Genomic DNA, 16,774 nt, shown 5'->3' on the forward strand with positions numbered 1-16,774 from the left:
AAACCACTAAGAAAATGCAAAACTTATGCTAAAACTTCATGATTTTGTTTCATTTCACATTTGTCTTACAAATCACGTAATTCTAACTCAATTCAATGCTAAAATGTCAATTGTATTTGTATATATCTTGATTCTATTCATATCTATATCACAACTTATGACTGCATCAAATTTAAACTCCATTCAATGCTAAAATTTCAATTGTACTTGTTTATATTTTAAATTAATTCACTTTTAAAACACAACTTATGATTGCATCAAATTTAATCCCATTCAATACTTCAATATCAATTGTGCTTTTTATATTCATGAAAATTTCTGATTATTTTATAAATCATGACTCATATTAAATATCAATTCATGTTTAATTTATCAAGCAAATTTGCTTGATCTTCTGTTCTGCTACCTTAATGCTGCATAATTCAAAATGTTTTTAATTCAACTTGTAAATACTTCATGATGGATGGGTTAGGGGCCGCTGCGCGGCCCAGGCACCCAATTTTGGATTAATAAAGTAAAGTAAGTAAGTAAAGTAAAGTAGATGGCTCAGAAAAAGACCTTTTGGCTTTAAAGACTAAAAACTGGAAAACACTACAGGAAAAAGGTTAGCCTGGAAAAAACTTCTTGAGAAGGCCAAGGCCCAATCTGTGTTGTCGAGGCATTGATGATTATGATTTACGTTAATTGAAACTTACCAATTGTGAGCTGTGTAATAGAACAACCCAGCTTATCTGCTATGTGATTCAGTTCTCTCATCTTGTACTGGTGCTTTGGACTGCCATCGGTATTCATGCGATCCTGAAGTGCTGAAAGACTCTGAAAATAAAGAACTGATCAGAGCGTCATGAAAACAATGAATACAATGAAACTTTCGTCATACAATGAAAGATTTGGTTAAAAACAAAACAAATCTATTAACCTTTAGCTTACGGCTGGTACAATATGTGGACCACATGTGATGGTACAACACGGTACACCGTAAGCAAATTGTTAAATAGTATTTAAATCTTAGTTTCGATTTGAATCCCATTTTTAATCGGCCTACGACATTGGGATACATTAAATAAATACTTTTTTTTTGTGTAAAAATTTTGTTAAAAGTATGTTAGTTGTTGTTTTGCAATACACGAAAAGCGATGCACAATTTTCAGTACAGAATTTTTAATGCTAAACGTACAAGGATTGATCAAAATAATGCAGTCACAAATTTAGAACTTCAACAATTAATTACCGCGCATCCAGCAAGCGCACGCAGTACGCGCATGCGCACAACAAATGTATTAAATTATATTCTTAGTACTTCCATGTTATTTTATATTTAATCTCGGAGAAAACGACGCATCAAACTACTCAACAACCTTACCCTTGCTATTAAATATGTTTTTAAACGTTTATTTTAGAAGTTCAATAATTTAATTACTAAGCATGGCTAAAATAGATCCATTTGAGGAAGGCAAGAAGTTTTACCTTTACAATATTCTATTTCTTTCAAATGGATACACTTCTATTCTAAACCAATGTAAACAGTCTTTCTTTTAGCAGCAAATGTTTTTAGCACATTTTACATGGCAAAACTGTTGGCACAATTTAAAAGATAACCATGCAAACCATGCAAAATTTGCATGGACCAAAATAAGCTTTGTAAGTTAAAAGCCGATATCTTTATTTAATGCCACTATATAATTAAAAATGCATTCTTATATAAGTATCCCAATCCTGCAGAATGTTTTTAAAATTGCTGGTATTAAAGCTAGAAAGAAGTTATTAACTTCCAACTCTCATTTTGGTCGGTCCAAACTTTGAGTGCGTTATTTCTAAAACCTTAATGCAACTATAGTTTTAACATGTAAAATCTGTCAAAACATCTGCTAAAATCTGCCAAAACATCTGTTTCTATTATTTTGATCCACACCCCGGTAGGTGCCCCTCAGAACGGTGGTGGCTCAGGGGATACAGCTTGCTAATGAGGTAACCCAGGTAGAGGCACCTACCACAATGCTGACATAAAATATTCTCACTGGTAGACGAATCATGGGTTAGAGTCCCCTTGCCGTTAGGCTAACCGTGGGGTGTTTTCCTCTCCTTATAACGCAAATGCAGCTTAGTTCTATCAGAAAGTCTTCTGTGACGGCATATTTCTCCCAATACTTGCTCCAGAGCCGCTATGGCTCAGGGGATGGAGCGCTCGCCTTCCAATGAGGTGAACCGGGTTCGTATCCCTGTGATGGCTGGTCGATATGAATTTGCATCCGGCTTGCACCGACCACAGTGCTGATGTGAAATATCCTCAGTGGTAGACGGATCATGGGTTAGAGTCTCCTTGCCGTTAAGCTAATCATAAAGGTTTTCGTGGTTTTCCTCTCTATGTAACGGAAATGCGGTTAGTTCCATCAAAAATCCTCCACGAAGGCAAAATTGCTCCCAATACTTGGACTAGGAGTTCCTTTGTCTTCTGGATTGTCTCCTGGAAATTTATTCCTTTTGTATAAGTAACAGTAGACTAAATAATCAATTTTACGATTTAATCACCTCCGATATTCGACCATCAACATTTGTTATTTATAAGGATTTACGTTTTGAAATAAAAGGAAATACAATATTTAACTTACTAAGGAATAGAAGAAAACCATTTTTTTAAAAATGAACATCTAAATCAATTTTTGGATTATCTTACTCGAATGTTACTTTTATTGGTATTTTGATATTTATAAAAAAATTCTAAGCCGATTCTTAGCCTCCAGGTTTCAACATGAAAGTCCTTACTTCAGATTTAATTGGTAAAATGAACTCATACAATGAATGACACTATATTTATTGTAATTTTATTAAGAAACGGAGTAAAAATTTTGTTTTTTCAAATGGTACTTTGTTATAGAAACGAATTATTTTTCCTTTTATGCAAGTTGTTTTTTTACAGCAGTTATTTTTTATGCAAGTATTACTTTTAAATTCTTATTAATATTCTTATTAATATCTCATATTAATGATATTTTAATATTCTTTTTTGATATGTCATATGTATTTTTAGAATAAAATTTTTTCCTTTTTGAAAATACTTGCTTTTTTATTAGTAACAGTAGACTAAATAATCAATTTTATGATTTAATCACATTATTATTGTACCATCAACATTTGTTATTTAAAAAGGTACATGTTTTGAAATCAAAGGAAATACAATATTTAACTTATTAAGGAATCAAAGAAAAGCAAAACTTTTTTAAATGGACATCTTAATCAATTTCTGGATTATCAAGCGCGAATGTTACCTTTATTGGTATTTTGATATTTATAAAAAAAATTCTAACCTATGTTGGTAGTCGTAAACTCAAAATTGGACCTGCTGTTTAATGACAGTAATAAAACCCCAGTAGGACACATAATTCTATCTCATCTTTTTACCCCATATGTACTCTTACAATAAAATTATATTGATTTTGAAATGATATAAGTTATTTCGGTTTATTCAGATTAACGGAAAATTTTTATGCCTAAAATGCTAAATATGACATAATGAAATAATTTTTATATTTAGACGTGAAAAAAAATGTTCTGAAGAAATTCATAACAAATTTAAAACCTTTCTCTTTCTGATATTTATTATCATGAAATCACTAAATAAGCTATGCCAAAATATATGTTATGTTTGCCAAAAAATATGACTTTTCTTTCTTGAAAACAAAATCGAAAAGATATATTTAGCTCACAGAAATGTAATCTTAGTCACAAAATTCCGAATCGATAAATTATGCGAATAGAATAATAATACTCCTTACTACGCGATATATATTTTAAGACTTCAATGCAATAAGATACTCTTTTGTGTTTAAGTTTTCTGGACAATTTGATTTAACTTCTTTTGAACGAAAAAAGACTGTTGCTTTGTGGATAACAATATACGATCCTTTTTTTCAGTTTCTGTTCGTATCAGTTATTTGATATGCAGAAAGAACATTTGTTTCTTAGAAATTCCAAGAAGAACATCGCTGTCATATCATATGCGTGGAACGCGTCTAATTCTAAGAAAAGAATCATACATTATTTCCCGTTTGCTAAACTTAAATTTTTTTTTCTGAGAAAGCTTTTTGATTAAAAATAAACGAATTTTCTCGTAGATTTCTCGGAAAATTCAATTTCGCTCGGCAAAGAGAAATCGCAAGAATTTTGTTTGAAAGCTTTTATGGTGTTCAATTTTTAAAATGAGTACCGGGAAGTAATGTATATATTTCAAATTGGGAGAATTGGGATAAAAAGATTAGTTTAACAGAAAAATATTCGCAATTTATTTTGTATTCTTTATTCTGTGAATCCGTCAACAGCTACTACCTCGTAAGAATATTTTGTTTACTTTTTTCCCCCTCTAAATACAGTCGTAAACATGGTAACTAAGTTATAAATTTACATCGTGGATAGTAACTTCATTAACTTTTTTGTTGATTGCTGCTTTTTTAACATCGAAGTTACATTCTTCACGGTCTATAAATAACTATACGCCACAGGCAACTAAATATGTAAAAAGTGGGGATAATTAAAAAGCAAAAATTTATTAAAAATATTAAAATTAGAGCTTTCTAGCATATTTCTTTTAGTTTGCTATTGAAGATGATTGCAATGTTTTTTTTCTTTTTTTTGCTTGACATACGAAGACGTCATGTGTTTCTTACGTCAAAACAATAATTGACGTGTCTCAGACGTCTTCACAGAGATGACAACTTGCTCCGGACAGCAAATAAATATTTTAAAGTGGTAGTTTATCAATTGTGATTCTTGGTTTAGTAAATTTAATTTAGTAGATTTTTATCCACCACTATTTCTAAATAATTCATGCGCTTATATAATTCACCATTTAATCTTAGTAATATCGTGCCAAGCCTATTAAAAATCCAAAAGTAGTCAAATATTTATAAAATTTAGTTTGTAATTATTTACCGGTTACATATCTGCCAACTTTTACGCATTTTGCATAAAATTTTATTTCCATATTTAAAGTGGTAGTAAAATAAATGCTTTCAATATATTCCTTGCATGGGTAAACTTAATTTATAATATTTTTGATGCACCGCTACTTTTTAAAAAATTAAGTATATATATATAAATATGTAAGATTTTTGTAGTAATTCCCTCTCCCATTAAGCCACAACTACAGCCAAGCCACCATCATCTTTTTGATAAACACATTATTCCAGGCGCCTGCGGGCACTATTATAGATGAAGAAGTGAAGTGGGACAGGGTACAGGTAAGCTTGTTCAAAATACAGCGAATGTTTTTGCCTAAAATTGTAATTTAAATTTCATTGAAAGGATTAAAAGTTGGCAGGGTTATTTAATTATCTTGGCGGGGCCGGAGCAGTTGGCATCTCTGTCAACATTCCGTTGCGAATTGTTGTTTACGGTGCAATCAAAGATCATATCTATATCAAGGGGTTAAATATAAATAATTTACAATGTATGTCATGATAGTAGTTACGATGAAGTTATTAAATGAGTTTTTACCACTTCTTACAATTTTAGTCCCTTGTGACATCTCTGTATATAGAATCACATTCGATTTTTCTATTAAAATAATTATTGAAAATACATTTAGGTTGCTGCATATTATTTGATCCATTAAAATAATGGCATAAAGTTGCTATCGTTAACACTAGGTTTACGGGACGCGTCATTTTGACGCATTTCGACGTTTGTAAGGAAAATTATAAAACCCGTTTGAATTTTTATTTTATCTCTTGTAATGACTTTTAACCATTGATCGAAGTAAATATATATTGAAGGCTATTTTCTTCAAAAGCGTTGAAATATTGAAATTCTCTTTGTGGTATACCTATTTCTACGGATATGCGTCAATTTGACGAGATCATAATTTAGACAAAAGTTTAAGTAAACAAGCATTTATCACATCAATAATAAATAGGAATGTACCGACAATACTTCGATCCGTTATCAGATATCGTTATCTTAAATAGAATCGATAAATAGTTATCTAGATCGAATCGATCAAATAGTTATCTAGAATATTTTATAAATATATATCTCATATCTTCATTTTTTCTTATAGTATACAATTACATTGGTTTACTAATTGCAGAGATGTCAACTGCTCCGGACTCACCAAAATAATTAAAAGAATGGTAGTTAACAACTAAGAAAGCTTTGAAACTATAAAGTGGTGAATTGTATAAGCCTATGAATTATTTAGAAATAGTGGTGGATAAAAATCTACTAAATTGAATTTATTAAATTAAGAATCACAATTATATTAACTTTCATACGTCAAATTGACGTATGTTCGTAGAGATAGGTATATAAGAAACGTCCGTAAACCTAGTGATGTATTGGTTCATGCGTCAAATTGACGTGTGTTCGTAGAGATTGGTATATAAGAAACGTCCGTGAACATAGTGTTAATAAATAATGAAGGAGATCTCTCAATATTAATTCTCTAATATAATAAGAACTCTTAATATTACGATTTCTATTGATGTATGACAGGGTTGCAACGAGTGACTAAAAATGCAAAAAGTGTTGACTAGTAGAATTCAAAATTTTATTAAGGAAAATTAAAACTAAATACTTTTTCTAGCATATTTTTTTACTCAGTTTTCTATTAAAAGTGCGTTTGCTTTAAATATAAGTAATTTTAAATGTTGTTGTTACTTATGCTTCTTGCTAATCAGCAAGTCTGCGTGAAATCAAGCGAATTTTTAAGGCAGAGGGTATGTCCTATCTAAGGCGAATAATACAACTTCATCCACACACACATCACAGCCTGTTTTACAGGGTGGACCTAATTATACCCCATTCATCTACAGATTGTAAATTTTGACCTGAACCAGAGAACGATCAATCTCTGATTCAGTACCCCTTCAATACTCAGAGGTATTGATTTGTTATGAGAACATGAAGGACTTTGTGACCCCGTCAGATTTAACATGCACCGGTAAACATTTAATACATAGGGATTCTTAATACACTGCCGGCGGGATTCGAACTCCCATTCTCATGAACATGAGCCCAACGTATTACCTACCAGGCTATTCAAGGATGGCTAGCACTGGGACTTACATTTCAAATTATTCATATTTAAGTGCAAAAACATTCTTTGCGCTCATTTCAGTAGTAAACTGAAAAACATATGTTATTAAAAGTTGAAAATTTTAATTTTTTAAAATAAAATTTTGGTTTTTAATAGTCAGCTTACTTGCATTCTTAGTTGCCCATGGCAGCCTAGCTATCCCGGCCTAATTTGAAATGTAAGTCAACTACATTTCAAATTAGGCCGTACAATTACAATCAAATAATTAAAGGTAGTTACAATTGAATAATTAAAGAGATAATAAATAAACAAAAAAGAATTTTCTACCACTTTTTACAATTTAATTGCATAAAGCTAAACGTAACTTTGTTCAACATAAATATTTTCTTAATATTTAAAGTGGTAATAAATTTTATTACATATTTTTTTATGACTTAAATTTACTATGCAATTTAAATTTTAGGATCCTGAATAGAAAAAAAAAACACTTTTTAGTTAATGTAGAAATACTATGTGCATTTGTGATACGCATCTCTGCTACTATTTGGTGCTTGCCTCCCCCCCCCCCAACTCTACTCCCGCTTCANATATTCTTTTTTGATATGTCATATGTATTTTTAGAATAAAATTTTTTCCTTTTTGAAAATACTTGCTTTTTTATTAGTAACAGTAGACTAAATAATCAATTTTATGATTTAATCACATTATTATTGTACCATCAACATTTGTTATTTAAAAAGGTACATGTTTTGAAATCAAAGGAAATACAATATTTAACTTATTAAGGAATCAAAGAAAAGCAAAACTTTTTTAAATGGACATCTTAATCAATTTCTGGATTATCAAGCGCGAATGTTACCTTTATTGGTATTTTGATATTTATAAAAAAAATTCTAACCTATGTTGGTAGTCGTAAACTCAAAATTGGACCTGCTGTTTAATGACGGTAATAAAACCCCAGTAGGACACATAATTCTATCTCATCTTTTTACCCCATATGTACTCTTACAATAAAATTATATTGATTTTGAAATGATATAAGTTATTTCGGTTTATTCAGATTAACGGAAAATTTTTATGCCTAAAATGCTAAATATGACATAATGAAATAATTTTTATATTTAGACGTGAAAAAAAATGTTCTGAAGAAATTCATAACAAATTTAAAACCTTTCTCTTTCTGATATTTATTATCATGAAATCACTAAATAAGCTATGCCAAAATATATGTTATGTTTGCCAAAAAATATGACTTTTCTTTCTTGAAAACAAAATCGAAAAGATATATTTAGCTCACAGAAATGTAATCTTAGTCACAAAATTCCGAATCAATAAATTATGCGAATAGAATAATAATACTCCTTACTACGCGATATATATTTTAAGACTTCAATGCAATAAGATACTCTTTTGTGTTTAAGTTTTCTGGACAATTTGATTTAACTTCTTTTGAACGAAAAAAGACTGTTGCTTTGTGGATAACAATATACGATCCTTTTTTTCAGTTTCTGTTCGTATCAGTTATTTGATATGCAGAAAGAACATTTGTTTCTTAGAAATTCCAAGAAGAACATCGCTGTCATATCATATGCGTGGAACGCGTCTAATTCTAAGAAAAGAATCATACATTATTTCCCGTTTGCTAAACTTAAATTTTTTTTTCTCAGAAAGCTTTTTGATTAAAAATAAACGAATTTTCTCGTAGATTTCTCGGAAAATTCAATTTCGCTCGGCAAAGAGAAATCGCAAGAATTTTGTTTGAAAGCTTTTATGGTGTTCAATTTTTAAAATGAGTACCGGGAAGTAATGTATATATTTCAAATTGGGAGAATTGGGATAAAAAGATTAGTTTAACAGAAAAATATTCGCAATTTATTTTGTATTCTTTATTCTGTGAATCCGTCAACAGCTACTACCTCGTAAAAATATTTTGTTTACTTTTTCCCCCTATAAATACAGTCGTAAACATGGTAACTAAGTTATAAATTTACATCGTGGATAGTAACTTCATTAACTTTTTTGTTGATTGCTGCTTTTTTAACATCGAAGTTACATTCTTCACGGTCTATAAATAACTATACGCCACAGGCAACTAAATATGTAAAAAGAGGTGATAATTAAAAATCAAAACTTTATTAAAAATATTAAAATTAGAGCTTTCTAGCATATTTCTTTTAGTTTGCTATTGCAATGTTTTTTTCTTTTTTTTTTGATAATTGCAATGTTTTTTCTTTTTTTTGCTTTAACTCCTTGACATACGAAGACGTCATGTGTTTCTTACGTCAAAACAATATTTGACGTGTCTCAGACGTCTTCAACACAGAGATGCCAACTTGCTCCGGACAGCAAATACAATATTTTAAAGTGGTAGTTTATCAATTGTGATTCTTGGTTTAATAAATTCAATTTAGTAGATTTTTATCCACCACTATTTCTAAATAATTCGTGCGCTTATATAATTCACCACTTAGCTTAGTTTGATCATGCTAGACCAATTAAATGCAAGCAAAAATAGTCAACTATTTGCAAAATTTAGCTTGCATTTATTTACCGATTACATACCTGGATTTGCCAACTTTTCCCGAAGATTTTATTTCCATATTTAAAGTGGTAGCAATACTCTGGTTGTTCCAATTAACTTTTTGAATTAAAATGATAATTATAAATGAGTTTGACCACCACTACATATAAATAATTACAATAAATATATGAAAGTATAATAATCCTTGCGCAAGCGAATTTCAACGGGATCAAAATATAGATATATTTTTGAGTCAGATTGTTTTTCGATTATTGTTTTACAACCACTCTGAAAATCCATTCTCGGAAAGAGTGAAAGTTGACAACTTCTACGCATTTGTCGTAAAATTTTATTTCCATAATTAAAGTGGTAGTAAAATAAATGCTTTCAATATATTCCTTGCATTTATAAACTTAATTTATAATATTTTTGATCCACCACTATTTTTTAAAAAATTAAGTATATATATTAATATGCAATGTTTTGTTTTAATTCGCATTTAAATTGTAATTTAAATTTCATTGAGAGGATTAAAAGTTGGCAGGTATGCGGTTATTTAATTATTTTGGCTGGGCCGGAGCAGTGGGCAATTCCGTTGCGAGTTGTTGTTTACAGTGCAATCAAAGATCATTTCTATATCAAAGGGTTAAATATAAATAATTTAAAATGTATGTCATGATAGTTACGACGGTGCTATTAAATGAGTTTTTTACCACTGCTTACAATTTTAGTCCCTTGTGATATCTCTGTATATAGTTTCATATTCGATTATTCTTTTAAAATAATTATTGAAAATACATTTAGGTTGCTGCATATTCCTGATCCATTAAAATAATGACACAAAGTTGCTATCGTTAAAAAACCACTTATATAAACAATGAAGGAGATCTCTCAATATTAATTCTCTAATATAATCAAATCTCTTAATATTACGATTTCTATTGACGTACGGCAAACGAGTGACTAAAAATACAAAAAGTGGTGACTAATTGAATTCAAAATTTTATTAAGGAAAATTAAAACTAGATACTTTTTCTAGCATATTTTTTTTCTCATTTTACTCTTAAAAGTGTGTTTGCTTTAAATATAAGTAATTTGAAATGTTGTTGTTACTTATGCCTCTTGCTAATCAGCAAGTCTGCTTGAAATCAAGCCAAATTTTAAGGCAGAGGGTTGGTTTTTTATTTTTTTCAGTGGTGCCACTTATGGCGAAGAATACAACATCATCCCGTTTTACAGGGAGGACCTAATTATACTCCATTCATCTACAGATTGTAAATTTTGAACCTGGACCAGAGAACGATCAATCTCCGACTCAGTACCCCTTCAATACTCAGAGGTATTGAATTGTTATGAGAACATGGAGGACTTTGTGACCCCATCAGATTTAACATGCACCAGTAAACATTTAATACATAGGGATTCTTAATTCACGGCCGGCGGGATTCGAACTCCCATTCTCATGAGCACGAGCCCAATGTATTACCTACCAGGCTATCCTAGGGATGCTACAAGTGACTAAATATATAAAAAGTGGTAGAAAATGAATTCACCTTTATTTATTTATAATCTCGCTAATTATTCAAGGATGGCTAGCACTGGGACTTACATTATTAAGATTTATTTCGTATAAGCAAGATAGCTCTAGCTATAAAAATATATTAATAATTTAAATTCTTATTTTTTAATCTTAAGTCAATGCATAGTGTTTTTATTAAAGTTAAAGTGATAAGTACTAGAAAGATATATTTGCTTTTTTTTAAAAAATAAATAAATACTACCACTTTTTTATATAAGCATCATTCATATATATACCACTTTTCAGAGATGCCAACTGCTCCGGACACGCCAAAATAATTAAAAAAATGGTAAATAACTACAAAGTAAATTTTGCAAATATTTGACCATTTTTGCTTGCTTAATAAAAGGTATCGCATGATATGAGTACTACCTATCTACCTTTATGTAATGGTTATCTGAGTACCAGCCAATTAAATGGCTTCAGCCCATTCATATAAAGCGGTGAATTATAAAAGCCTACGAATTATTTAGAAATAGTGGTGGATAAAAATCTACTAAATTGAATTCATTTAACAATGAATCACAATTTAAACTTCCATTTTAAAATATTAATTTGCTGTCCGGAGCAAGTTGGCATATCTGTAGTTGCTCCGATAGGGCCATTTAGGCCTCAGATGCCCAGTTCTACAACAACGAACAAACGAACGAGCTAGTTGCTCCGGAATGCAAATAAATATATTGAAGTGGTAGTTTTTTAAAGTATAAATCTTTGTTCAATAAATTCGATTTTCGACTTTTTGTTTCTAGGAGTGAAATATCAAAGTCCGCATTTTCCGATAGCTTTAAACATGAAATCATGGAGTTAACCCGGAAGAGTTGGCATAATAATTATATGGGTGCTAAAAATTCAATATTTGGAAAGTCCAACTAACTGTTAGAAGCAATAGTTTCTTCATTGAATGCTTTGGACGACTAAACAATGTTTTGATGCTTTAGTAATTACGTAACTGAAATTTATTCTTTGTTTGTTGAGGATTTTCGAAGAAATTCAAAAATAGAGGTAAAAGCAGTTTGCAAATAGAAATATATTTATTTTCACAAGCATTCTTAATTACTAAGAAGAAATGGCATTGAAACTTACTTTCAATGATCCCCTCGATAGAAGTTGGACTCCTTCGTCAAATTTGCCCGTCAAGAGTCCGAAGGCTTGAGGAGACCACGTGATTGTACCGGTACCTGAAAAAGTTCTCATTATAGAATACTACTTCCGACTCAAATTAGTTGTTACATTTAGGTCGAAAATTTTGTCCTGAATCAGTTGCTACATTTAAGTATGTCTAGTTATAAATAACTTCCGATGCAGTTTAATAGATCAACACCAGTAAAATCACACTATTTTATAACAGTCAATGAACAGTTGACCCAATTTTTGGGTCTTGCTAAGATCTCCGTAGCCTTGTAATTTTGAACCCAATCCAGAAGACGAGGGAACTCCTGGATCAAGTATTGGGGAGAAATTTTCCTTCGTGGAGGACTTTTTGATGGAACTAACAAGCATTCACGTTACATGGAGAGGAAAACCAAGAAAATCTCACATGGCTAGCCCTACGGGAAGGGGACTCTAACCCATGATCTGTTTACCAATGATATTTTACGTCAGCACTGTGGTCAGTACGAGTCGGGTGTGGATTTCGTATTGACCAGCCATCGCAAGGATTCGAACCCGGGGTATCACATTGTAAGGCGAACGCTCTATCCTCTGAGCCACTAAGGCTCCAAAATCATACTATGAAGGAATTCACGATTTATTAGTTGGAAGATAGTTATATGCAATTACTGATGAGAGAGTTTTTATAAAATGGGGCGTCACGTGATCCCCGGGATTTTTGAAACTAATTTGATACAGACTTAACCGGTTAACGCCTAGCGTCATATATTTAGGACAGTTCCTTTTTTTCAAAGACATTCATTGTGGTGGGAAATTTTTTTCAGGATTTTCATTTATCCGGGTGAATTAAAAGATTCACAGATACCACAATGATTTCTGATTAAATATAGAATTATAAGGAGCAAGTACTTTCCTATCTATCCAAGACTTTTTGAATGCTCTAACAGGAAAAAACAATTAATTTCGATAATATATTATACTACTTTTTCCATAAAACCACTTTTTATATGATTTCAATTTATAGATTTTGGACTTAACGGGTTAAGAAAGAAATGTGTGGTAAGTATATGTGTTTGAAATGAAAGCATATTACTGTGAAATTTCTGAAATATGTTCATACAAAATCATAAAATCGTCAGTATCCATATTCGGTACAAATGCATTCAAATGTAGCAACTAATGAGGTACAAACGGAGCATCAGAATTGACTGTCAATTTTTTAAAATTAATGCGAGGTGCCAAAGTTAATGAATTAGTGAAGCTTTATGTATCAGCAAATCATGTCAAAGTAATATTTTGTATTATGTTAACATTGCTAAAGATTACAAATAAAATAGTTAAAGGTTTGCAGTTTTACAAATAACCTCGTAAAACGGAGTACAAAATTACAGAATGATTAATTCTGTGTATTAGTGAAACAGTTTCTATGTGATTTACGTTGTTTTCAGCATGGCTTATTTCAGTAAAGAAAAGATAAATTATGCATAATTTATATACATACTATAAATATATTTTTATTGATTTATAAATTCTTATATTTATAAATTTAGAGTGCTACACTTTATCCTCTGGAGTCGGCTCATATAAGAATCATTGTAATACGTAAAAGTAATTTTTGAGTAAAAAAGATCAAGAAATTAATTGTATTGAATAAATTATTGTAATAAAGGATTGAATTAAATTTAAATGAAATATTTTGAAATTGTAGTTCACAAATTTTTTTTAAAAGCGTTCTAAGTTTGATTCCGAATGAGACAGATTTGATGTTTGTTTCTGGATTAAGCTCATTTTTTAATGGTCATCTTGTTTCTACATTGATTTTTACATTTAAATTCACAAAAAACGTTAAACTTATGTTTAATATTTAAATATTTATTTTTCTGATATGTAATTACCTAAAATCATTTATGTGAGAATTCTTTGAAAAAGTAGATTTATATTTAAATTAAAGTTAAAAAAAGTGTGCTTTTAAGATAAATCCTTTTAATATAAGCGTATGAAATTAAATTTTTTTTTTAAAACTGGAGTGAAAATAATTAAAGCTGAAATATTAAAAGAGGGAAAGATAAGAAAGATAGTATTAGAAATATTTTATTTAATTTTTATTATTTTTTATTAAAATATTAGCAATATTTTTTTATTTATTTAAATGTAATAAATATTTTAAAAGTAATTTAAAAATTATAAAAGCAGGAAATTTTCAGTTACTATTAGAAAATTAATATTATTTTCCTTTTATAATGTACAGTGAGCCGAAAAAAAAACAGATCACCCTGAATAACTTTTGTTCTAATGATTGAATCTTTACGTTCGTAAACTCAATCTTAATGTCTCGAGAGAGTGACCTCAAATATGCTAATTAATAAGTGCAGGCGATATTTAAAGCTACTAAATTAGACTTAAAAACGTACTTTCTCTGAATAAACATGACTTTTTTTGACGGATTCAGATTTATAGGGAGTCGCCTTAATCTGGGAAATATGGTCCCAATAGTTTGGTCAAGGAAACGATTCAAAGTTTGCATCCCTTAATGTTACTTTTTGTGTAATTTGCTATATCTCGAGAACTCTTTCTGCGAATTGAAAAATTTTTGCACGCAATTATAAAATTCATTTTTTCAAAGACAATTCCATGCAAAAAATAACTTTTAGTAAATATTTATTGTTTTCTTATTATTTTATTTAAAAATGGTTGAAACATTTTTGAATTGTAAGGTGTACAATTTTTTGCTTCATTTGGAAAAATATTTTTTTTTAGGCAAAAATTAAAATTTCAGCAAATTCGGTCGAATAGTTCCAGACAAATCAAATTTTAGATATCTGACTTTTTTGATTTCAATTTCTCCTATTTCATTTTTGAAATTCAATTAAGGTTACCCTCTCGAGGCATTATGAATGAGTCTTAGAACGTGCAGATGCGATCGTTAGATCAAAAGTTATTCAGGATTCATTTTTACATGATGCCCTTTTTACTTAACAAAATTTGGATTGTCTAAAATGACGAGAGAAGTTAAGAGCTTTTTTTTAGTTTTAATACCAGCAATTTTGAAGTCATTTTACAGCATTGCAATATTAGTATTATAAGGCTTTTTTAATTATAGTGGTAGAGAAAAAAAGATTCAAACTTAGATTTTACCTGGAAAACATAAACCATGCAACTTACTTTTGAAATACTAATGGATAACTTTATACTCATTTTTAGCCACTTTTTCAACACTCTGATAGTTAACATACAACTGGTTTACTTTTAACTTCGAAAATATAAGCCGGGATAATCTTTAATATACTGCTAGATAATATGATACTAATTTAGTTAGAACTTCGAAAATTTAAAACGTTAAAGCTAATTTCATTCTGATAGATAACTTACTATTGATTTAGTTTTAACTTCGGCAACATGAAATACGAAAAGTTTTAATATACTGATAGTTAACATGATACGGATTTAATTTTAATTTCGATAACTGAAAACATTAAAGCTATTTTTATTATGATAACCTGCTTTGGACNTGGAGTAGGCTCATATAAGAATCATTGTAATACGTAAAAGTAATTTTTGAGTAAAATAGATAAGAAATTAATTGCATTGAATAAATTATTGTAATAAAGGATTGAATTAAATTTAAATGAAATATTTTAAAATTGTAGTTCACAAATTTTTTTAAAAACGTTCTTAAGTTTGATTCAGAATGAGATAGATTTGATGTTTGTTTCTGTATTAAGTTCATTTTTTAATGGTCATCTTGTTTCTACACTGATTTTTACATTTAAATTCACAAAAAACGTTAAACTTACGTTTAATATTTAAATATTTATTTTTCTGATATGTAATTATTTAAAATCATTTATGTGAGAATTCTTTGAAAAAGTAGATTTATATTTAAATTAAAGTTAAAAAAAAGCGTGTTTTTAAGATAAATCCTTTTAATATAAGCGTATGAAATTTAAAAAAAATTTTTGAAACTGGAGTGAAAATAATTAAAACTGAAATATTGAAAGAGGGAAAGATAAAAAAGATTGTATTAGAAATATTTAATTTAATTTTTATTATTTTTTATTAAAAATATTAGCAATATTTTTTTTATTTATTTAAATGTAATAAATATTTTAAAAGTAATTTAAAAATTATAAAAGCAGGAAATTTTCAGTTACTATTAGAAAATTAATATTATTTTCATTTTATAATTTACAGTGAGCCAAAAAAAAACAAAAAAAAAAACAAAACAAAACAGATCACCCGGAATAACTTTTGTTTTAACGATCGAATCTTTACGTTCGTAAACTCAATCTTAATGTCCCGAGAGAGTGATGCAATATATGCTAATTAATAAGTGCAGGCGATATTTTAAGCTACTAAATTAGACTTAAAAACGTACTTTTTCTGAATAAACATGACTTTTTTTGAACGGATTCAGATTTATAGGGAGTCGCCTTAATCTGGGAAATATGGTCCCAATAGTTTGGTCAAGAAAACGATTCAAAGTTTGCATCAGTTAATGTTACTTTTTGTGTAATTTGCTATATCTGGAGAACTC

General features: G+C 29.4%; 1 protein-coding gene across 1 annotated transcript in view; it reads right to left on the reverse strand.

Annotated features, from left to right (window-relative positions):
• LOC107454041 (voltage-gated potassium channel subunit beta-2) overlaps positions 1 to 16,774 on the reverse strand; it is a 282,884-nt gene that overhangs the window by 22,571 nt on the left and 243,539 nt on the right. Inside the window, exons 13-14 of the mRNA XM_043046338.2 lie at positions 12,214 to 12,308; positions 696 to 816 (exon numbers count right to left, since the gene is read on the reverse strand). Coding sequence (XP_042902272.1) covers positions 696 to 816; positions 12,214 to 12,308 — 216 coding nt within the window. The remainder of the gene's footprint in view (positions 1 to 695; positions 817 to 12,213; positions 12,309 to 16,774) is intronic.

The sequence above is a fragment of the Parasteatoda tepidariorum genome, chromosome 9 (genome assembly GCF_043381705.1).
Source record: "Parasteatoda tepidariorum isolate YZ-2023 chromosome 9, CAS_Ptep_4.0, whole genome shotgun sequence".
Lineage (NCBI taxonomy): Eukaryota > Metazoa > Arthropoda > Arachnida > Araneae > Theridiidae > Parasteatoda > Parasteatoda tepidariorum.